Source organism: Ictidomys tridecemlineatus, chromosome 8 (assembly GCF_052094955.1).
Source record: "Ictidomys tridecemlineatus isolate mIctTri1 chromosome 8, mIctTri1.hap1, whole genome shotgun sequence".
Classification (NCBI taxonomy): Eukaryota; Metazoa; Chordata; class Mammalia; order Rodentia; family Sciuridae; genus Ictidomys; species Ictidomys tridecemlineatus.
In genome coordinates, this window is record NC_135484.1 from 147,178,764 (window position 1) to 147,204,295 (window position 25,532).

Consider the following 25,532-nt stretch of genomic DNA (forward strand, 5'->3'; position numbering starts at 1 on the left):
CATTAATCTGACAACTTTACAATATCTTCCTATCTTAATGGAATTAAGGAATTATAATAATTATTGTTACATCATTTTAGGAACAGCAACAGTACTAGGGTTATGTTACAAATGATCTCACTTCCTAGAGGAAATGCTATGATATGAAATGTGCTTTAAAACATCGAGCGAGAGAGGGCACAGACAGGGGCACAGAGGCCACTAGACTGGCCATGTGCTGGCTGTGGAACACAGGGATGATGGGCACAAAGAGGTCCATATTACAACTTCAGCGATATTTTTACAAATTTGAAAACTTCTGTAACAAAAAGGGGATACAGCATTATCCTTTTAGTGGCCTACTTGATCAATGTAAGATTTCAGCTACTCACAGTTAAAATTTATTCTAAGAACTGTCATTCTAAATAAAAGACTGAAGAAACATATTACCTGTCACATTAACCATCACGTTAACCTCTTTTGAGACTGTGAATCACTGATCCAGGAAGAATTCACCCTCCTTCTCTCTTAGTTTCATTAAAACCATTGCTCTGGGTTCCAAAGGCCACGTGAGATTTTTTTTTTTCCAAGATACTTGTATATTCGCAAGTCATTTTTTTTTTCATCAAATTTGTCACTAAGTATTTTATTCTCTTTTTAATGTTATATTAAACCCAACTGCTTTCTTTTTTTCCTTTTTTTATTGGTTGTTCACAACATTACAAAGCTCTTGACATATCATATTTCATACATTAGATTGAAGTGGGTTATGAACTCCCGATTTTACCCCAAATGCAGATTGCAGAATCACGTCGGTTACACATCCACAATTTTACATAATGCCCTATTAGTAATTGTTGTATTCTGCTACCTTTCCTATCCCCTACTATCCCCCCTCCCCTCCCCTCCTCTCGCATCTTCTCTCTCTACCCCATCTACTGTAATTCATTTCTCTCCTTGTTTATTTTCCCATTCCACTCACAACCTCTTATATGTAATTTTGTATAGCAATGAGGGTCTCCCTTCATTTCCATGCAATTTCCCTTTTCTCTCCCTTTCCCTCCCATCTCATGACTCTGTTTAATGTTAGTCTTTTCTTCCTGCTCTTCCTCCCTGCTCTGTTCATAGTTGCTCTCATTATATCAAAGAAGACATTCGCAAATCATACAGAATTTTGGAGGATGGTAACATGTGACAGCAAGGATGCCCAGTGACCTTCATTTAGGGGCCACCTCTGGGAGGCCTCTACTGCAACCCTGTAGCAGTCCACAGGAGCCCCAGAGCGAGCTCTCAGTACTGCAGTTTATGACTGTCTCCTGGCTGCAGTGTAAACTCCTTGGGGTGTAGAGGGTTGGTCTTATGCATCTTTCTTTAAATCCTGTGTGAGATGCAGAAGCCACAAAATAAACATTTGAAGAATGAGAGAATAAATTTTAGTTCACACTAAAACTCTGATTACTTTGAGATTTTTCATATGTAATTTCAAGACATTTTCCTCCAAATTATCCTAATCTTATTTATATACACATCTGTTAATAAACTGCTTTTGAAAGCATGTTTCGAGTTCTGAAAGTATTTATTAAAACTAGCCAATTAATATTTGCACATGAACAATTACTTTTACTTATAGAGCTTTATTGTAGTTTCCATTGAAGAAAAAAACCCATAGCTAATCAAAAAAATGGAGTTAGGGTTCCCATCAATAAGAGTGCATAATTAGCAGCATGAATTCATAATTACAAAGATCTTCAAATGTGATCTCATTTATTATATAGCTGGCACTGTTATTTTAAATTTATTCTCAAAAGTCATGAGAGGTAGTACTGGGACTCAAAATGATGATCTAGAATATGTCCCTTTGACTCAGACTGAGAGTGCTGGAAGCAGGAAAAAGTTCCCCCAAAGGAATTCCTTCATTGTCTAACAATCAGATCCATTCAGGAGGAGCACAGTGGCCCATGCTCTTCTTACTGAAATTTCATTAACCAAGGAAGAGTAAATGAATATCAGAGGAAGATGCTGAAAGTAAACCTAAACAAACTCTGCCCCAAGACACTGTCAGTTCTTGGTTCATTCATTTTCCCTATTAATTTACTACCCATCTGGAATGGTCTACATCCTTCACTCCTCTCCCCTGTGAAGAGGTTATGTAAGCCTGGAGCTCTTTTTTTTGAGTCTCATATTTTGTGTGCCTCCCATGCACATGGGCACATTAATGTGTTTATTGCCTTTCCCTACTAACCTATTGTCTGTTTCAGCAGACTGAATTACCAAACCTTCAGAGGGAAAGGTTTAAATTTTAAATTTTTTATTGGTCCATTATATACAATGGTGAGATTCATTGTTACATATTCATGTATACAATGTAACAATATAATTTGGCCAATATCATTCCCTAATATTTCCCCCTTTCCTCCCCTCCCCCTCCTCTGGCCCCTTTCCTCTACTCTACTGATCTTTTAATTTTTATGATACATCACTACCTTTCTTTTCCTTTTTCCAGAGGAAAATTTCCCCATGGTAGGTACTACTACTATTTCTGTTTTACAGAAGAGTAAATAGACTCAGAGACTATTACTTGCCCAAGAACATACAGCTGTAAATGAGGAAGCCCATCCAAACCCAGCCTGTGTGCTTAACTGCTAAAGACCTTTTTTTCAATTTTTCAATGGTTGTAGCAGACTGTTCCCTCCATGTTCATTATATACAGGAAACCAGGGTCTGTAATCTGGGGGTAGGAAATTAGACTTGATTGTTTTCTGTTCTTCCTGTGTCTTTACATCTTATGAGATGGAGAAACCAAATAAAGGAAAACAAGTCACTTAACCCTTCTGCCTTGTCTCTACAGTAGCAGTAGCTCTTACCTCATCACTTCTTCATAAATATCAGGTACTGCTGCTGAGTCCTTTCTATAGATCCATTAGTTCACTAAAGCTCCAAGGTAGAGCTTGTATGTGCCCGTCAGCATTTCTCTACCCTTTCAGAGGAATTCCCTACAGAACAGTACAGAGGACAGAAAGATATCTCGATATCTCGTTACTTTCCAGGAGTATATGTGAGCCTTGCCAGGCCACCTCTCTTGTCTTCAGAAGATCTCCTTTAACTGAATACCAGATGTTATAAAGGTGCCACTTACCCATAGAGGCCTCCTCCACCAGATGCTTGCTAATAGTTTTAGGGCGGCAGTTCACTGCAGTACTCCAAGGACCAAAGGCTCACTCTGAGGCCTTGGAACATCTCAAGGTGTGCACCCCCTAGAGTGGCTCTCCAGCCCAGAGCCCTGGAGCAAAGGTCTGGCTTTAGAATTTCTAGCAGTCTGGTCTTGTGGTCTGGTCTGGCAGGTACATCTCGCTGGGGCCTCCAAACTGTTAGACCAGAACGCAAGAAAAGACCACTGACTCCAATTAAAATCAAACTAAAGCAAGCTTATTATTTCGACCTGCCAGGCTGCCTCTCCCAACAAAAACTGCGGGAACAAGACAGCACTGCAGCTTTCTTGCAGACTAGCTTCATAGCCCAGGTTACACAAGGTGGGGGGGGGTGGTTACAGATAACAAAACTCTGAGAGCTTAACACAAAGGCTAGTTTACATTTTTGCTGGCCCCAACATCAGAATTTATGAAGGTCATTAGAGCCTCAGAGAGGGTCATTATCTGGCCAGGGAAGGTCACGAATTATGAGGCATGACTAAAGTTTTAGAGAGGGCTACTATCTGGTCAGAGAGAGACAGGCATGGGTGAGTTCAAGGCATGGGCAGGCATTCCAAGCAAGTTCAGAATTTGCAGTAAGTTATAGTAAAGCCAAAATTAGCTTTTCATGTCTTTGTGGTGAGATAGCTCCCAATTTTAAGAGGGAATCAGGCTGGGTCTATCACCAGATTCCATGTTTTTTTTTTTTTTTTTTTTTTGGTACTAGGGGTTAAATCCAGGGGAACTCTATTACTGAGCTACATCCCTAGGTGCCCCCACCCCAGGGTGTCCCTAATTTGCTGAGGCTGGCCTCCAACTTGCAATCCTCCTGCCTCAACCTCAGCCCTGTGGGTTGCAGAAATCACAGGCAGGGGCCATCAGGCCCAGTTTTCCATGCTCTTCTTCACCTGTTACACACATGTACCCGAGTTGGCCTCAACTATGTAGATTAAGGACCAAGCCTTGTTTGTATACCCTCTAAAGAGGAGCCAAATTAGTTAGCCAAAAAAGTTACTGTTTTCACTTACACTGTTTTCCCCAGTATTCTGTAGTCTGGTCACCAGTATCAAAATTAGGAAAATTATAATATCAACATTAACTCACTACCAAGTGGACAGTTCTTTTCCACCTTTTTCACTGTAGCAGTGGTCCCCTTCATGCTTTGAATATAGCCCTTGCTTCGCTGCCACTGCAACTTATTTTAAAAACAGACATGGTTCTTTCTCTTCCTCTCTCCCTTTTCCTAATTTCTCCTCCTTTCTAATCTCAGGGGAAACCGGGGTACCTTTCTTCCCCATCCTAGGCAGAGTTGTCTGTGTTGAGCACACACCCACCACAGGAACAAGTAATTCAGACTTGGGGATGGCACCAAAAGATCCCAGAAATGACTATCTCCCAAGTTAACAACTGAATTACAAGTGGAATGTAGCCTTTGATTCAACTCTTAGAATAAATAAAAAATCCTGTTCCCCTGATGGGCAGAATCACTGCCTCTGGGATAAGAGTCCCTATATTTCTCCTTTGCTAGTAAAGCAATAAAATTGCTTTTTCCTTTTCCTCAAAACCATGTTATCATTATTGGATTGGCATCAGGGACAAGGACTGAGCTTTCGGTAACATCACTATATAGAAATATGTGATAAATGATAAATACTAGGAGAAAACTAAAAAAATGTCATTTTAAACTTAAGAAAGTGATTTGGCAAAATCATTATCATTCCTGGGGCTAGCTTTCACTAATAAGCTTATATAAACTACTGTAAGGAGTCGCTGAAAACATTCTTTGTTTTTGGTTTTGGGGACTGAACTCAATCAAGGGCACTTAACCACTGAGCTGCATCCCCAGCCCTTTTTAAATTTTTTATTTGAGACAGGGTCTCATTAAGTTACTTATGAGTCTTGCTAAGTTGCTGAGTCTGGCCTCAAACTTGTGATTTTTCTGCCTCAGCTTCCTGAGTCTCTGGGATTACCATGTCTGCCACGAGGCACCTGGAATATTCTGAATGAAAAAACATACAGTCATTCTACATTTTCTTCTTCTTCAAGTGGCAGCTCACATTTTCTCAACACTACTTGAAAAAACAAAGGGGAGTTTTTATACCTATTGTTAAAGTTCTTTAACATTAAGACAATAAACCCAGATGATTAAGTATTTCAAAGGTATCAAAAAGTGTCTTGTCTCTGGAGATTCCCAAGTCTCTGGAATCTGAATAAACACACAAATCTGAATGGATTCTATGCATCAAGATAAACAAAAAGCTATTGAAAGAGGAATTTGGGGGTAAGGAAAGATATACTGAATCTCAAAAGAAAAGCACCCATACACCACTGGAAAGCAGGAAATGCTCACCAACCCTTGGAATACAAAATAAGCAACTCATGGGCAGTGCATGCCCTTGGCCCATGGCCTTGCCTGCAAAAAAAACAGTGTGACAGGAGAGCACTGTGGAAGGTTAGAAAACCTGCAGGAAGCTATGCCTGACCCCACTCCAGTGCTAGCTTCAACTATTACCACCAAGACCCCAGCTCATGGCTTCTCATCCTTGAGAGGGTCGACATTCTACCTGAAATGTATCTCTGCTTTCTTAAATAAATCTCATCTTTGCCTCTAACTGATATGTCCTAAAGTTCACCTCTGCAATGTTTGTCAATAACCCCATTCGTCCTCTCCAGGAACTCACAGACCTCTTCCAGTGACACCACAAGGAAGGAACACAGACATATTACATAAACGGATGACTTGTGCACTCCCTCACGGCACCAGTACTGACTGCAGCTTTGTGCCAGGTGCGGCAATGCTGCTGCAGAGGCAGACACCAGCAGCACTCCCTTATTTCTCTACCTATGGTTGGGAGAGTAGAAGGCAAACAATGCACACAGGTTTCTACTAAATGAATCACTGGATTTCAGAACACAAAGGATTCATCTGGGTAAAGCTGGCTCTCCTTGACCGAAAAGAAAGTAACTGAGGCTCAGTAGGGGGCATGGCAGAGAGAAGGAAATTCGATCTTAGGAGGTAGCTGCCTTTGGGGCTGCATGCTTTTAAATGAAGGCGCAGCCTTAGAACCAAGATCTCCCTGACCTTCTCCTGCCCCAGACTCTCACAAAGCACAGGAAGGGCCTTCTCTGAAGTTCCCTTATCTGGATGAGGAATGTTCCTTCAGAAGGAATACATGGTCCCTCCCTATCATCATCTCAAACAGGGAAGACAAACTCTCAAGAAAGAAGACTGGCTTGATACCACACTCACAGCCCAGGGGAACTCTGTCCCAGGCCATTGCCTGTTCTTCACTCTTCCACAGCCCCACTTCCCTCCCGTTTGAAGAGTAAAGAAGCTACTAAATATCACTGTATTATTGGGTATTCACATTTGTGATATCCTTGTGCACATAGTAACTCTGTATACCTCTTCTCCTCTTCATCTGTTCACTGTGAGTTTATTTCACCAGACACAATTATCAGACCTTCAGAGGGCAGACAGCAAGCACCTATAACAAGGACTTGGAGGCTGCTTTTTCCAAAAATACTGGAATCCAAACAAGGCATCCAAAATTACATGGATGATACATTCACATAGTGAAATATTCAAATAATAGCTGTTTTTGCAAAACACTGACTCTTCACTGGGACTGCAAATGTAAAAAACCTTGGTGTCTCTGCTCCTATTTTGCACATGTGCCTTCTTTGCTCCAAGTCAGTCACCCTGGATTACAGGAACAGGTGAGACATCTTGTGATGAGCTAACAGTAGGCAACAGCAGCTTCCTCAGTGCCTCTGACAAGGCCCCGCCTGACTAAGCCCGAGGTAACCATCAGCTGACCTGCAGTCTGACCAAGACTGCTCAACCATGCATGCTTCTGGTCCTCTTGTCTATATAACCTGGGAGCTCAAGTCAGTACCCTGAAGACAGGGCTGGAAGGGCTATCTTCCCTGGATGATTCTATGGATGTAAAGTTCCTTTCTGCTTCTCATTATAACTTTTCTTTTTTGAGATGAGTAGACAGACCCAATTTGTTGGAAATCCCAGGGTTGGACCTCTGGTCTAGGACTCTGGTATCTTTGAGGAAGTTCTGAGACAAAAAGGTGAAGACTCAATATATCATCCACAGAACTCTGGATGTCTTGTATACACTGATTTCAGTCTAGCATGAACATACTGTTGTCACCAAAAGTTATCAGTGTGAATCTACAGTCATGCTCTCCAGTGCACACAGAAACAAACCTCCTCCAGGACTCAGAACGTTGCCCTCAGCAAGCTGTTCCAACCCAATTCCCCAAAAATTCTGTGGAGGAGGAGGAGGTGGGTGAAGACATGTCTGACCATGCAAAGGAAGAGTAATTCTCTTCAGAATTACTCAGACAAGGAAAAAAGTTTACTTATTGGCCAGTTGTAAAAGTCTCTAATATTTCTCTCAATTAAAATGGAGTGTCACAAGTTTCCTAACAATCCTAAAATTAGAGTGAGAGGATTCTGATTGCAGAATGAATGCTTTCCATCATGAGATCACAGGTTTGACTAGAGAATTGAAAGGAATTTGTTTTTTACATACATAAACATAATTTTCTTCTTCTATATGTTCTGAATACAAAGCATATACCCTTGTCATGCTACTCCAGATGTCTTATTCCAGAAAACAGTCATGTTTTCTCTTTATCCTAACTACACAATCCAAATAAGCCATGTAAAGATATATGGTATTGTGAAGTCAGTGAAGCACTCCCCTCCTTTTTTACTTTTATTCCAGTGTGAATTTTTTTTAAACAAAAAATATACAGTAATATAAACCTGCTTCTCACAAGTCTGAGAAGATAAAACATCTCTTCTTTACAGTACAATGATACAAAATCCTCTGAAAGTAATTATTGGTGCTGAGACAAAGCAATCTAAGAAGAGTGATCAGAGAAACTCATTGCCAGATGCCATCTGTGAACTGTGCATGAAACAAATCAGCGTGGCCACCACTGGGTAGGAAAGTCTGGTATCTGGGAACTCCCAGGGGCACTCCTGAAGGTTTGAGACTTTCCAATACATGTGATATCCTACCTTGCTCTGTGAGGTTCAGCACTGCACTGGAGTTGGGGGTGACCTGCTGGAGCTACATAGCCACCCCGCCTCTCAGAGATGGGTCTAGCTTGCCAAGATACAAATCAACCTGTTGACTGCCATTGAAGCAAGACTTCACCCACTAAAACTCTATCCCTGCTTTGATGTACTTTCCCTTAAGTAAAGAATCGGAGCCATTTTTTAGGTGTTCTGTTCCAGCTCCTATGTTGCCTGGAGAAATTATCGGGCATTCCACCTCTTTGACCCTAATTTCTGGCTTTGTTTCTTAATTCTTCACTAATTATTTCAGACTTTCTTTTCTCAGGTGGCTCATCACCTCCTGAGCAGGAAACTGCCCTGGTATAATAACTCATGAGTAAAAAAGAAAACCAAATAACTCATTCATCCCCTGAGATGCCGCCACTATTCTTCCAAATCCCTGTAAGGCTACAGGACTATTTCCAATTACAGATGGCATTTTAGTATCTGATCTCACAAAGGCACAAATAGAACTAGCAAGCAAAAATGTCACACAAAAAAGTACCCTCCTTCCAGGGCCAAGAAGGAGAAAGTGCTACTAAGGTTGCTGGACCTGGTGTAAAATAGCTTTCAGGTGGCCATATATTTCTTTTGAACTTTATTATGTAGGGTGTGAGGAAAACACTTCTCAAAAAATGGCTGGTTCAAAATAAACCCAGGAAATGATACATCCTTAAAGTTTTCAGGACAGGAAAAACTTTTGGCAGCTCTATTCTTTTTGGTAAGCTTCCTGATGCCTCTGCCTCCTGCTTTTGGAGACAGCACTTTGTGCTCAGTGAAATCAGAGGAAATCAATGAGGACTGAGCAGGGAGGGGAGTTTGAGAAAAGAGTGGGCAAGGAAACGCTGTAGGGTAGCAAGCTCTGGTGAGGTGAGGACAACTTTAAGAGAGGCCTTAGGAAGGGCTGTCTCTCTCTGGCTACATTCTGCTGTTCAGGTGCAGGCCCCATGCAAGCAGGTCTGACTTTAAATTATCAGACTGTGTCAACAACATAACAAGACAATAGCACAGGTTATTCCATAGTACTAGAAAAATTTATTACCCTAGAGAGCAAAAAGGCTGAGTATTCATTTTATGCTATACAACAAAGTAAATTCTAGGTTAACTAGAATTAAATAACAAGTAGAATAAAGACTGTTAGAAATCATAAGCTAATATTTATCTCTTAATATTGGAAAAAAAATTCTATACATAAAAGCAATTTTTAAGATTTTCATCCAAAAACAAAAATACTAAATTTTTATGTGTATAAAAAAGCAAAAAAAAAAAAAAAAGAAAGAAAAAAGAAAGGAAGGAAGGAAGGAAGGAAGGAAGGAAGGAAGGAAGGAAGGAAGGAAGGAAGGAAGGAAGGAGAAAAAAGCCAAATAACTAGCTGAAGAAAGACATTCCCAATAAATATGCCAGCAGCTTTCCTGGGCAACAACTTCATTCAGATCTGCAAGTACCTAAATCCACAACTGAAAGTGGCCGGGAGCATAAGTAGTTTACAACAACGGAAGATTATTAAATCACTTCTCACCTCACCACCAAACCCAAACAATAATCAAATTTTATTGTTTTAGTAAGGATAAGAAGCAAATTCTCAGATGAGGGTACACAAAATAGTCATATGCAACGCACTACTACTGAAAAGTGTGAACTTGCATGTTTCTAAAAGGTTGGTCAACACACAAGGAGACTGTACAACGTACCTCTAGCCCCTTGAATACTGTGACCATAAGAAGATATGTGGCAGAGATGCTTATTACAGCACAAATTATAATTAGCATAAACCAGTACCTATTTAAAATTTCCAATTATGGGGAACTGATATTTTTCAAAAATTTGTTGATGTAGGATGGTACTCCTTTCATAATGTTACAAAACAAGGAACAAAATCCTTTACATTCTATTACAACTTTGGATGATATATTCATACATGTGTATTATGCATGTACATAAACTTCAAAATGTTTGAAATTATTTCTGACTAGTAATTTGATTTTTTCTTGGGAACTCTATGTATTTTCTTAATTTTCTAAAATTGGGATGCACTGCTTTAAAAATCATTTTAAAAAATAAACTGCAGATGGATACCCTTCAGATATGCTCAGAGATCGAGTTCACATAGCATGATAGGCTGGAGTCCAGGATTTAACAATTTTTCTAAGATATGATGCTAGAACAGAAAAAATGGACACAGTCTGAGATTCTTTTTAAATTGTCACTCAAAAATCCCTATCTGAACTAGAGAAGACTATTTGAGGAATAGTCAAATATTTCATGTCATACAGAGTAGGGGGTGGCCCTGGAGGCCTTGACAGACTTTCTTGTAGTTCTTTGTTAAATCTCATTCTAGATCCCAAGTGTAGAAGAATACTTTAGAAGTTATGGCACATAAATCAGCCTTAAAAAAAAAACAAACACTGGGTTTTTGTTCATATCTTTAAAGTAGCTAGTCTAATAAAAGAAGAAGAGTGTGTGGAGACAAATAAGTAGTTAAAATGGAGTAAAAGGGGCTGGGGCTCAGCGGTAGCACACTTGCCCTGCATGTGTGAGGCACTGGGTTCGATTCTCAGCACCACAAATAAATAAATAAGATAAAGATCTATCAACAACTAAGGGGAAATGTTTTTTTAAAAAAATGCAGTAAAAGATGAAATCCCAATAAGCTACTAGTTATTAACATTTGGGGAGCAGGTACTGGGGTCTGAATTCAGAGTCTCACACATGCCTGGCAAGTGTTCTAACACTGAGCTCCATCCTGGCCCCTTCTAATTGGGTCAGAGTCTTGATAAGTTATCTTGGAAGGCCTTCAACTTGGGATCCTCCTGCCTCAGCTTCCAGACTAGCTGAGACTCACAGCCATGCACCACTGTTCCCAGCTATATAGGTAGTAAATTTTAAATGATAAGTAATAGTTTTCCTTCTTTTCTCTATTATAATTTTATTTTGGTGCTGGGGATTGAACCTATAGCATCTTGTATGCTAAGTACATACTCTACCAACAGTACGTACTCTAAGCTCCTAATGTATTATGAATTTAATAAAAATAACAGTATATACTCACATACCTTCTGATATTCTATGTCACATTAATTTTTTTGTGGTACTAGGTATTTAATCTCGGGGTGCGTTTAACTACTGAGCTACATCCCAGACCATTTTATATTTTAAGACAGGATCTTGCTAAGTTGCTTAGAGCCTCACTAAATTGCTGGGGCTGGCTTTTAACTTGCAATCCTCCTGCCTCAGCCTCCTGAGCCAATGGGACTATAGGTGTGAGCCACCACCCCCAGCTTCTTTTTTCCCCCCCTTTCTTTTTGGTATCAGGAATTGGTATCATTCTTAACCACCGAGCCAACCCCACATTAATTTTACTAAATGAAAGAAAGAACAAATTTTGATTCTAAGCTGATATATTCTCATGTTGCTTTTTGCTGGTGCTAGGGACGGAATCCAGAGAATCACTGAGCTGTATCTCCAGCCCAAATATTATTTTTTTATCACATCCTTGAAATTACTGAATCATTGAATATACAAATATATTAACTTTCCAATTAAACCTAACTAGAACTGATTAATCATCTTCATATCCTGTTTTTGACTGTTAATTTCCATCTTATTTATAACTATATTTATTTCATAACTTTTATTTCATAAGTTTTCAAAACTGCAATTAGAGACTTGAAAGGGAATGGAATATTAGTTAGTATTCTATGCTAACTTCTTTGTTGTCTTATACAAATAATTTAAATGATTTTTGGGGCTGGGGTACCTAGTGTGGTTCTCTTTCTAGCACCCTTCAATAAATTCATAAACAAATAATCCTGAAGAAAAACAGAAAAATGAATAGTCCATTCTTGTGTGTTTCCTTAGCTATTTCCCCTATCCTCAAATATGACGGAATCAGCCACATTTCACAAACTGTATTTACGGCATGGGCAAACCTGTGCAGGGAAAGACAGATGAATATTTAAGTAGGAGCGAGTTTCTCAGTTCAGTTGGTCACTTCACTTCTCCCTTGCCTAGATAAAACCCATGGCAACCACCAATTTTCTGAGAAGGTACAAACTCCATCTGCTACCCACAGCACTTGAATGCCAGAGCTGTAGGACCCCACAGGTTCCTATGCAGCACAAACCTCCAAGTGAAAAAGCTCAGTAAATCATGAATTCAGTAGTTAAAACCTCTTTTTGATCCTGACAGGTAAAATTTTCACAGAATTCTCCTTTTTGTGGTACTGGAATTCAGCTTTGTAAAGGTATAATTTTTGCTGTCAAGTTTATACCATATTCCAGCAAAAAAATAATGAAACAGAATTGCTATATTTATTCATGATAGCAAACATATATGATATACAACAAAAATTGTCTTGATCTACTCCTAAAATACTCTATTGCTATAATTATCAATCATACAACAGTGGTATATAATCTTTCTAAGAAACCACAGGAAAGTAACACTTAAGCATCACCACCAGAATCTCAGACTCTATTTTTATGTAGTTAGCCTAAGCAAGCTGTCAGAGTGCCAATTCTTCTATACAAAACATCATCTTGGAGAGTTTCAGGCCATGCCACAGTATGACATCTTATGATAGGGTATTAAAATAAATCAACTAGGTCTAAAAAATAAACTGTCTCAAAACCAAAATTAGAACAGGATATAGATATTTCTGTACCACACAACATAGATACTTTCTTTAAACACTTTTACATAAATATAAACCAGCACAGATACTTTCTTTAAACATTGTTACATAAATACAAACCAGCTTTAATAACATGTGACAAAAAGAGAAGGAGCAGACATTTAAAAATCTTGCCATATTTACCAACAAATCATGACTTTCAGGGAGTAATTTCTTAGATGAATAATTTAAAATATTAAAATTTAACACCAAATTATACCTATAATGAAATTTTTACTCTTAGAACCATAATGTTAATATGACTGAGAGAAAACCTATGATTTGCTATACATCCCCTAACAGTACTTTAAAAAGACTAAGGTTTTCACTACCTCCATTCCCATTAGTTTTTTTTTCCTGATTAACATTAAATAATGAACAAGAATGTGGCATAACTCCTGCTGCAACTGCATTCCATTAAGACTCCAATTTCATAATGAATTCCTGACCTATCATTTTATTCCAGTTAACATGTCTTAAGCACAGAGCTGGGATGGAGGCCAGTGGTGGAGCACATGCCTTGCATGTGGGAGACCCTGGGTTTGATTCTTAACACCAAAAAAAAAAAAAAAAAAAAAGAGTCTAGGCTTAAATAGCTTGAAGATCTAAGGTATACAAAGAATGGACATGATAGAGGGGGAAAAAAAAAGAAGAAACTTAAAGTCTCTTAAATCTGTCTTCGACTTTGATGTACCTTGTCCTAATTTGTAATCTCAAAAACAGAGTAACCATGATGGACTAAAAACTTAGTAACAACATGCACTTCTTTCATTTTCTCCACTTAACAACAAGTAGGCTTCTACCTGTCAGGGTAAAGTACATACAACAAGTCATAACATATGCCCCCTTAAAGGCCTAAGAACTATTATTTCTAATATTTTTAATAAGTAGTAGCTATTAGAAATTCTTCCTCAGTTACTCAATGGATAGAATAATATATTGCTCAACAACAACAAAAATTTATAATTATTGTTTAAAGTATAATTAGAGCAAATTCCTTAACTTTAATATCCTTGCATATGTAAATATGAAAATGCCAAATACATATATCATTAAAACCATGTCCTCTGACTAGAGGTGATAAAGAATACACTTAGGTTTTTTAAAATTATGAAAAAATGTATATTTTTTAACCCATATGAAGCATTATGACATTTTAAAAACCCACTCTGATAATCAGCCATTTTAGATGGACCCATAGAGTAGCATGGAATGAAGGTTAACTTTTCTGTCACTGGATATAGCTCACATATTTAACTATATTAACTTCTTGGAAAATTAACATACCAGCAGCAGGGGATGCTCAATTAGTTTTATGGAGCTGCACCAGAAAAAATGGACTCATTATTCTAATAGCTGTGCATTATTTTCCTGGCATTTTATATTTAACTTTTAATATAATGCTGCTTCATAAAAATGCTTGTTTGGTTAATTTCACCTGATGGATGAGAAGATACATGTTATAAATGCAAAAGTTCCAAATTCCATGCAACATTTTTTTACTTGTTTGAGATATTAATTCAGTAACTATTACTTACTAGTAATATATAGAATAGAAACTAATGATTTTCTCATTAAAATATACTTCTTTTACGTTCAAATCAGGTTGAAATTTAATTTCTTCTTTTTAATAATATATTATCTGTATGCCATGCAAATTACAGCAATGTACCCAAGTATGGAGGTAACACCTTTAAAAGAAAAGCAGCTAAGGAAAAATATGAAATAAAGTTCCACCTACAGGGATTCCTCTGACTATTTTCGGTGAGTCCCGGAGATGACATGGATGTGAGAACTGAGCAAGTAAACAGAAGCAATGCTGGTCAGGTGAAACCTCCAATTACCAGGCAGCTTCCCTCATCTGCATCTTCAGGGATGTAGAACAAAGGAAGTGAGGCTGGAGCAGAAGCAGGTTTTTCCAAAGAAATTGTAGTTTTTTGCTGATTGCTTAAGCAGACATACATCAGAATCTACTGTGTCTATAAAAGCAAAATGCAAGCTCTCAGGGGTTCTGGTGTACAAAGATATATGCACCGATCTAGGACCATACCAAATGCTGCTCAAAATTGCAGGGGGAGGATGCTGAGAATACACTAAATCCTCCCAAATCTGTCATCTAGGCACAAAGATGTGTTAGTAACCCACCACAAGACAGAAGAAATCTTGCTCTCTGAAAGTAATAACATAAAAATTAAGAATATGGTTTATTTTATGATACAAAAGCATCTCCAAGTTTCCCCCACCTCATATTTAGTGTAGCTTTGGCCTAAAGGTTCAAATTCAGCAACACTAACCAATGGCTTGGAATGAGCTATGTATTTTTAATAAGTATCTTAAATCATTACAATTCCAATAATTAAACACTTATCAAGTCTTTTCTTATTTTAAAAACAATGCGCTATAAATCCCACCCCCTCTGGTTCCTTCTGAATCACAACTCCATCAATCAGCACCTCTCACTTTATCTTTCACCTCTCCCTCTACAGTCTCTTCTCCCTTTTCATACAAAATACACTGGAGCACCCCACCCCCCACTCTAGCCCCACCCCCTCCCACAAATTCCTCCATTCAGCATATGCAACCAGAGAATGAGAAGTTATACTCCATTTATGTATGATGTGTCAAAATGCATTCTACTGTCATGTGCAACTAATTAGAATAGATGATGATGATGATGATGATGATGATGATGATGATTTATGGCTGGGGGTTGAACCCAGGGCCCTGTGCATGTGAGGCAAGCACTCTACCAACTGAGCTATATCCCTAGCCCTAATTTTTTTTTTTAAATTTAAAACAACTTGTCAATGTGATCCCAAATTTACAAGAAAATGCAAAGGACCTAAAATAATCAAAATGGTTTTGAAAAATAACAGAGTTGGAGGACTTTGACTTCCTAATTTCCAAAACTTATTACAATGCTACAGAAATGAAGGTAATGTGGTATTGGCAGTAAGGAGCAAAATGGAGAACCCAGAAACAAACTCTCATATTTATGTTCATTGGTTTTTCTATAAAGGTGCCAAACAATTCAATGAGGCAAAAGGTAGTCTACTAAACATGTACAATCTGCATTAAATGATCATCCAAACAAGTGAGACTCTTTTTTTTAATCTTTTAAAAAATGGTTCTAAAACAGCTGTGTGTCAATACGTAAACAAATGAACTTAGAGTCTCACCTCACACAAACACAAAAATTAAGAATGGATAATTGACTGACAATAAGTAGAGCTGTTAGGATTAAGAAGAAACTACAACCCTCATACACATTGTGCACTGATGGGAATACAAATGGTACACTCTGGAAAAGAGCTTCACCATTTCTTAAGCTAAATAATCATACAGTCCAGAAATTCTCATCCATACACTCAGAAGAAATGAAAATACAAATCTACACAAATCTTGCACAGAAATATGTATAGCAGCATTAGTCACAAAAGCCTAACCCTGGAAATAACCCAAATGTCCATCAACTGGTACAGGGATAAACAAAATGTGGTATAGTCATTTGATGAAATATTAGTTCATCAATAAAAAGAAACAATCTACCAAATCGGCATCTTTCTTCCCATTCTACCATGGCCTTCATTAAAATCTTTTAAATAGCTTTCAACTAATCTTTATCTACCTATCTATCTACTTATTTATTTATGAATGAGACTGGTTCTTGCTTGTCACTCAGGATGGTCATGGGTAGGTTTAAGTGATGCTTCTGCCTCAGTTTCTGAGCATTGGGATTTCTGAGATAACAGGTATACACAACCATGTCTGGCTAGAACTTCTATTTCTTTCTTGTTTTAAAGGTAATCCTTCTCCTTTTTTTTATTGAATAGCACAGAAATCAAAACATAAGCATAGAACATAGTATATACTGTATAGACTCACTTGAAATTATTATGGATTTCCTTTTGACGTTTCACAGAATCATATTCTACTTGGGAAGCCATAATCCTGAGATCCGGAAACACTATGAAATTTTAACTAAATAGATTGCATTTTATGTTCAGTATTAATAAATGCCTAATTACTTAAAATGCTTTTAAAGCATCATTTGTGCAACTATATAATATTTGATCCAATTCAGTCATCCCTGAGTATCCATTATAAACTTCTCCCTAGTTTGTTTTCTAGTTTTCCCTTGGCATGGTGGTAGAGTCTAACCTAGAACCTCGTGTATGCCAAGCAAGCAATGTACCAATAGCCTGCAGTCCTAGCCCTGGTTTTTACCTTTTATACATTTAATTAATTAATTTAGCAACAACCAGGAGTTTATTAGAAAAGTGAGGATAAGGTACAGTATAGCACTGCAGGGACCCACACCAAGGAAACGAGTGTGGCTCTTCTGAGTCCGGGGTTTTAAGAGTTTTGGGTTCCTTGGGTCTTGCCTTAGTTTTCCACCTCCCCATTCCCTTAATTACCCTTTGTATGGTTCTCAGTATATTTTGTGAGGGTCATGAGGACCTGGTCACATGGGGTATGTGAGACAATCTTGAAAGGATAGTTCCCTTCAGAGGCTATAATGAACTGTGACTGGGAGAGTTTTGGCATATGAGTTCCCATTTTTTTTAGATGTCTCTTTTGATAAGGGTCCTGTCCTGTGATCTATGGACTCTATTTGATGTACATGTGATGTCCCTGTAAGTTACCACCCTTCATTGTCCTTCCCGCCACCCCTACCTGCCCAGGGCTAACTACCTACCATTCCCCCCCTGAAGGACTTGGGTCCTTAAATTTATTTTTAGGGTAACTGGGCATTGACTCATTCTGGCTGCTTCTGGCTGAGAGAAGGAAATATTAGGGGGAAGGTGATCTGAAGCCCTTGCTGTCAGGTGGGGCATAGGCAGTTAAGGGTGTTTAGCCTCAGAGTGAGAGGTAGGTCTGTGGCAAGTATCAGGAAGAAGAGATCCTATCTAAGGCTCCCCAGTGTTAACTGGCAGGCAACTTGACAAGGAGGTGTACACGGGGCAGGGATCATGGGTTTCAAAGGTTTGGTTCATGATTGGCTAGCTCCATTGCTCTTGTTTGAGGTGAGGCAGAACATCATGGCAGAGTGTGGTGGAGAGAAGGGTGTGGCAACCAGGAAGAAGAGAGTTGGTTTTTTTTTTAACATCATCCTTTGTCAATTTTGTGTATAATATTAATAATATATACAATCTATGTAATCAATTAATATAAGAATTAATTTATGATATGTGAATATGCATATCTAGGGGTACATGTTAAAAAATTTGCTCATCATTGGGGTACATGATCAAAGGAACTTAGTAATGGTTACAACTGTGAACAAGAAGTGGGAAAACCCAAAGGGTTTCAGGGTAACAATATCAGATTGGCAGATAGGGTGAGTTTTCTAGGATCAGATAGAAGATAAATTAAAGAAAAATCAGGTCTAAAATAAAAGAGGTTAGTTGAACCAGAGGTGGTGGTTCATCACTACTTCCAGCAACTCAGGAGGTTGAAGCAAGGAACACTCAAGCTCGAGGCCAGCCTGAACAACTTAGTGAGATCCTGTGTCAAAATAAAAAGAGCTGGGGATGTAGCTCAGTGGTAGAAGACTTGTCTAGTTTGTGTGAGACCCTGGGTTCAATTCCCAGGACCACAAAAAACAAAAATAATCCCCAACCCCCCAAATCCCCACAATACCCCTAGATTCTAGTTTTCTTCCCTACTTCTGTTGTTTTGCATGGTCACACCTGTCTATAGATACCACTGGTCCAAAGGCTGTGCATCATTTGTCCTCTGCCTACATGTCCAACTTCATCCCTCACCACTTCACCCCACACACCATATGTTTCAGCCATGAAAAATTATTTGTAGTTCCTTCAGCAAACTAAATTTTCACTTGAATTCTTGAAATAAAAAGAAACATCTCTGCATCTATGCAATTGCTCTTTCCTCTTTCTTGAATGTCCTTATTATCCTTTGCAGCTTGTGAGTACACATCATTCAGATCAAGTGTCCTTACTTCTCTCTAGTTGATTACTTCCACCTTCATGTGCTTATTTCTATTATCCCTAGATTATAATCAATTGTATATTTGCTTTTCTATCCTATAAGATGCCACATTATTTAGCTCCTTGAGGACACTTAAATATTACCAAATGGCAGCCAAATAGTTTTGCCTTACATGTTAAGCTAACTCCTAAACTGACCCAATAAACTCTACCCAAGTTTACCATCTATTATCACCAACTACTAGATTTGTAATGTTGATAAGGGCTGTCACACTGGTAACATGTACAATCTGCATTAAATGATCATCCAAACAAGTGAGACTTTCTTTTTTTGGTGGGTTCTCTTTTGGAACTGGGGGTTGAACCCAGGACTTTACGAATACAAGGTAGACGCTTTGCCACTGAGCTACATCCCAGCCCAAGTGAGACTCTTAATAGAAGAACTCTGGTCTGGATCACCTCTTCAATGGGATGACTTCTATTTACACAAATTTAGCCATTATCGTCACTGGGAATTGTTCCAACTATAAGACCTCAAACTGAAATTCCTTCTTGGGCCACAAGTTCTGGAATTCCTTGTTGAAATTCCTCTTCTACCTTGACATTGAAAGTGTTCTGGTGGTCTGGTCAGGCCTCTTCTGTTCATGGCCCATCATGTCAATGATGCTCTTATTGGCATCCATGACTACTGTGTCCTGGAGGTCCATCATTTATACTCTTCTCATCTCCCAACTCTATGTTAACTAAGGCATATTGTTTTTATTTCTAGTTTTGAGCCTAGACCTGAAAATTCAAACTATCTTTCCTTACATGGATTCTCTCCAAATTTACTTCAGTCCTGCAAGTCAACTTTTACCTATTTTATCAACTAGCTTTTCCTCTCTCAGGGAAACAAACATCTCTGAATCCTCTCCATATGACTTAATTGGATACCATTTCTTTCCATCTTCTTTAAGATCTTGATCAATTCCTTTAACATCTTCAATTTAACCTTCTCCCTTGACCTTGAGCCTGGTCTATCTCAGATTACATTTTCATTTCTTTCCATTTACCAAAGAACAGTTAGTTCACATCCTCTTTATCTCTTAATTTTCCCTTCAGCAATATAATCTGGATGTTCTCTTTACAAACAGCCCTTTCCCATCACCAATTACCTATTCACTGTCAAATACAGTGGGATCTCCCCATTCTGATCAATTTCTTTGAGAAACTTCTATTAGTGATTTCTACTTCTCTTTTTTTAAACTTTCTTTTCTCTGGGTTTCTTTGTCATTAGGTCTTGGTCCTGTTTCTTAGACCCTGCTGGTCCTGTTTATCCAAAGGTTTTGTTTTCCAGAGCCAAGCCTTACACATGATTATATAGTAATAGGTTGGCCTTCGCTGCCTCTCCCCAATGCTCTCATGATCGTGTTCACTGTGATGGTGACCTCCTAACTCTTTCATGTGTGCACTCTGTTAGTCACATTTCTGACATGTTCAGGTAATTTTACACTGAGTATCAGATCACAATGACTCTTCTTATGTGATACAACTGGTCCCTCTTGGCCATTTAACATTTTTAAAATATTTATTTAGTTGTAGATGAACACACAGTATCTTTATTTATTTTTATGTGGTGCTGAGGATCAAACCTAGTACTTCACACATGCAAGGCAAGTGCTTGACCACTGAGCTACAGCCCAGCCCGGCCACTTAACTTTTCAAAAACCAGCTAATACTGGAATCCATTAAAAACATACACAAACACTTTAACTTAAAATATAACCCTAGTTTTATTCACTAATTCTTTGCGCATAGGTCTATAGATTGGAAATTCTTGCATAAGCCGTCCACTTGGATGAAAATTTTGGTATTTGTTAAAACAGAGCAGAAATTTAGGATATATCACACAATCTGTGTGCAGTGTCTTTTGATATTTTTAAAATTATTTTCCCCCAAATATTTTCTAATTCTTGGCTATGCCTTTTGAAACAAATTAAAGAACTGTTTACCTATTAAGTTTTCCAAAGCAGCCAACTTCATTTTATTATAGCTCTTCATAGCACTGAAGTTTCATTGTTTTATATAATAGTCAATTAAACTGCATATTACAATAACAACTAGCATGAATAACTCTGTTAGCCAACATCACTCACACTGGGTTAGCATTCAAATGAATTAGTAGAGATGAGTATCCGGGAATACAGGCCAGTAGCCTGCCAGGCACAAGCACTCAGCCCATTGCAGGTCCCAGGTGGTATGTCATACAGAGAAAATGGAGAATGATAGTTAATTTGGCAAGGTATCTATGTGAAGGCAAAAAGAGCAAATGTACAGAATAAGAATAATACCCAGTCCTAGATCTCCTTACCTCTGCACCTCCCAGTGGCATAATATTTCTAGACTTCTACTTTGAAAATGTTAAGAAAAATTTTAAAGTTTATACATCAAATTACAATCTATTTTAAAAATTGCAGTGGGAAAATGATTAATAATTCCTGAATGAAAGACATGTCTACTCATGGCCAATTTCCAGTGTCTTTAGGGCTATGAAAAACTTCTTCATTTATGCTTACAATGATAGGATTCCTTCCCCAGTGGAAACAAAATTAGGACTTTTAAGATTCTACTCTCCTAGGAAAAAGAGAAGTGGGGGCAGGATCTCATGAAAATCCAAGGGAGATCAGTTGAAAGGAAAGGGATCAATGAGTGGTAGGGAGGGAAGTGCTGGGAAGTAACATTGACCAAATTATATTGTTATAGAGTGGGCATGTACAAATATGTAACAATAAATCCCATCATTATGTACAACTATAATGTCCCAATAAAAAATGCAGAAGAAAAATAAGATTCTGTTCTCCTTTTTCTATGGTCTAATATTCAAGTGATTGTCACTTAACAGTTCAAAGGAATGTGATATTTGAGGAACAGAGAAAACTTTCCTAAAACAACTGATTTTAATAATACTGTAAAGATCTGCCTTAAGTAGAACTGAAAGGTTGAATATACTCAATTCACCACAATGAAGTACAGAAGTGGGTCCAAAAGTTGGTGAACAATACTCATCTGTATTACTAACTTTCAGGGTTTTTAGTTTTGTGATTTGGTCCCCAAAAGTTTCCCAACTTAGAAAAGGCCTTCTAAATAAAAGTCAAAGAAAGCAAATGGAGGAAGTAACATCTGTTGTTTTCCTGAAACCTAAGAAGGAAAAACAAAGGCAACATTCAAAAAATAAGAAATTATAACAATATGTTTAAATGAATTTTTAAACCTTTTTTTCCCTCTACAAATACTTTGGAAGTACAATTTCTCGCTATTAGCTTACTCATGCTTTTGAAATATTAGCAAAACACTCAAGAAGAAATTATTATTGTTGTTGTTTTAGACAGGGTCTTGCCACATTGCCAAGGTTGGTCTTAAACTTCTGGGTTCAAGTGGTCCTCCTGCCTCAGCCTCCAAGCAACTGGGATTAGGAGTGTGCAGCCCTTACTTGGCACATGTTACCACATGTACTAGCTGTAATTAAAAGAGAATATCAAACCATTTGTGCACAGCAAAAAAGCAAATGATTTTTTAATGACATTAAAAGTAAAAATGTAGATATGATGTAATCCTTAATGTAGGGTTTGCTCAAATTTGAGAGCTGAAATTAGTATGTGGGTGGATCTGATGCACTGTTAAATGTTGTACATAATTAGGGATGTGCATATAAACAAGATATTTCAGCCTAAATTGAATTATTCTATTAAGTAACATGCAATACTACCTAATCTTTTGTAAACTGCTGGTCTCTTTTGTGAATATCTTCATACTAAAAAAAGAATGTTTCAGCTCTGAAATGCAAGTAAAACTGACATTTTACATAATGTGTGTCCCTGCCTGTCTTTTAATATTAACTTGATTTTTTCTATCCCTTAACATTATGTAAGAAGATGCTAGTCAACCAAAAGAAAAAGAGGAAAAGGAGAAATTTATGAGGATTTCAAATCTTAAAATAATGTCCATGAGTGGTGGCTCATGAATTGAATAAGCACCAAGATAACCATGATAATACATTTTATCACATGATTGTCTAATATTACTTTCAACAAACTGGCCACAAGCTTAATCATTTACTACAGCTGCAGTGGTTTTGTGGGTCAAAACAAGTGTGTTCAACAATAGCCATCATAGAATAAGTCTTTATACCTTTTACCTTGGGGCTTAGTCATTTTTCTAAAACATCTCAACAGATTAGACACATTGATAATTCAACTATAAATGATATGCTGGAAAATCTTTAATCATTTGGCAAATCTAAAGGTCAATGCTAGTTTATGTGAAATATAATAAGCATGAAATCAATCTGAAGTGATTTTAAAAGTAATTCAAGGTCTTCCATGTTCCTGAAATGAACATCTCTGAGAACAGTGATTTCTATTATTTAATTGATAATGAATAATTGAAAAACAGAAACTGGAAAGGCCCAGAGCCGCTGGAGAGTTTGTAGTTTTCTGTGCTTCATTAGGGTTTCTCTATGACCAGTAAGGGTCAAAATGACCAAGAATTATTGTCTAGCATCCTTCCTTCAAAAGCTCCTTAAAATCAAAAGATATTGCTAGGCTGCTTTCTGAATCTCAGAATCGGAGTTTCTAATTGTACAGTTAGAGAAGCTGAGCCTGAGAAGGAAAGAGACTCATCAAAGTCATGAGATAGTGTCATTTCAGGACCCAACCCTGAAAGCCTCTTTAAGCGATTTCGGGGGCCACTGCAGGGCACACATCCTGGTCTTCATCACTATCCCTTCTCCATAATACCCAGATTTTGCACAACAGAAACCAGTATCTTCTGCAACTATGATTCTCAACAACCTCAAAGCTGGCAACATGTCTTCCTAATACTGTTTATAACAGTCACAGCAGAAACTCTCACTATCAAGACCACTTGTGATTAAATAAAACCTATGAAAACAGGATTAAGCAAACTTCTTTTTGATGAAAACTGATTTAAAGGGAATGAGTTCTTTTCATCATCATCAAGAAAGAACATCTGACATCAATTAATTCTCAACTATTCTTAAAGCAAAGAATTAAACACAAAATTACCTTTGAAGGTTTCAAGCTCCTTCCTGTAGGAAAAAAAAACCAAAAAAATGCAAATTTAAAATGATGTATTCCCAGTGGAAATTTCTCTTAACAGTATAATAAAAATTTATGTACTTTAAATACCCAGTTCTGGATTGCTCACACATCTATTGTGCTTTACTAAAATTACCAATACCATTGGCCTAAAGCAACTATTTTCAGTTATTTCTGTTATTACCTATTAATGGCTCAAAAATTCTACCAAAATTCACACTGTTAAAACACTGAAACATATTATAAGAATGAAGAACATTGTAATGTCAGCTATGAACCATCTTACATATACAAGAATCAATTTATACAAGCACTTAATACAATTTTGCTTTCACTTATAAATACTTTTAAGGTCTTTAATTTAAGATTATCCTTTATTCTCTTTTTTAATAGCAAAGGAGAAGCACATATCAAAGGATTGAAGCCCATGGCTCTTCCTGTCACAAAAGGGCCAAACCTCCGGGAATCTTTTGGTTTGTTTTTGTCAATGTCAATTAAGGATGCTGAAATATAACATCTCCTGAGGAAATACAGAGCAGAGGAAAATGTATGATGGATCATAAAATAAACATCCTGTGACAAGCCAAAGCAAGTTGTTTTCAGGTTTTCCCTTATAACTTTGTAATTATGTATTTTCCTCTGTACCAGTACTAATATAGGTAAGTTTCTTTAGTAAAGACTTATTATTCTGGGGCTGGGGTTGTGGCTCAGTGGTAGAGTGTTTGCCTAGCATGTTCAAGGACCTGGTTTCTGATCCTCAGCACCACATACAAATAAATAAAATAAAGGTATTGTATACAACTGCAACTAAAAAATAAATTTTTTTAAAAGACTTGTTATTCCAAAGCATAAGACATTTATCATTTATTTGCACTCTAAGTTTTACAAGAAATATAGATGTTTTGAATTCTCAAATCAGAATTCAACAATCTTGTTTACAATACCCCTCATGTTCCAAAGAGTTTGCTACAAGTAACAGCTGTCAGGCAGGACTGGCAAGCTGCCCACCTAAAGGCCAGGCAGACACTGTTCCTGCAACAGTTGAAGTGAATGTTCTTAAATCAGATGGTCACCCCACTCTTCTTTTTCTAAAAATGCCCACTTTGTAAAATACTTCATCACCAGAATTCATAAACTATGCCACAGAATATAATTTTCACTCCTATCTTTTCAAAAAACTGAGCATTTTTCCCTTCAGCCAATGGTTAACTTTATTCTTAACTTCCTTCCCCCCACACCTTCTCCTTTGGTTTTTCAGTACCAGGCAATGAACCCAGCCTGTTCTACCCTTGAGCTACATCCCCAGCATCCCCCGCCCTTTTTAAAAAATTTACTTTGAGACAGGGTCTTGGTAAGTTGCCCAGGCTAGACTTCAATTTGCCATCCTCCTGCCTCAGCCTCCTGAGTATCTGGGATTTCAGGTGTGTGTCACCATGACAGGCTCAACTTCATTCTTAAAAGCTTAGTTGGATACAAGTTAAAGGTGCCTAATACCTAACATAGCCTCAAGTCATGGGATGAAGGCCAAAATGCATCACAAGAGAATCCTGAAGATGCCTT

The 25,532-nt window shown here is 37.7% G+C and overlaps 1 protein-coding gene across 3 annotated transcripts in view; it reads right to left on the reverse strand.

Annotated features, from left to right (window-relative positions):
- Dtnbp1 (dystrobrevin binding protein 1) overlaps positions 1-25,532 on the reverse strand; it is a 144,383-nt gene that overhangs the window by 31,023 nt on the left and 87,828 nt on the right. For 2 of the 3 annotated variants that reach the window (XM_078020565.1, XM_078020564.1), the window contains exon 7: positions 23,940-23,962. In XM_078020565.1, the coding sequence (XP_077876691.1) occupies positions 23,940-23,962 (23 nt within the window). Of the gene's footprint in view, positions 1-14,663; positions 14,718-23,939; positions 23,963-25,532 lie in introns of all 3 variants that reach the window. The other variant, XM_078020563.1, reaches the window with a different exon arrangement.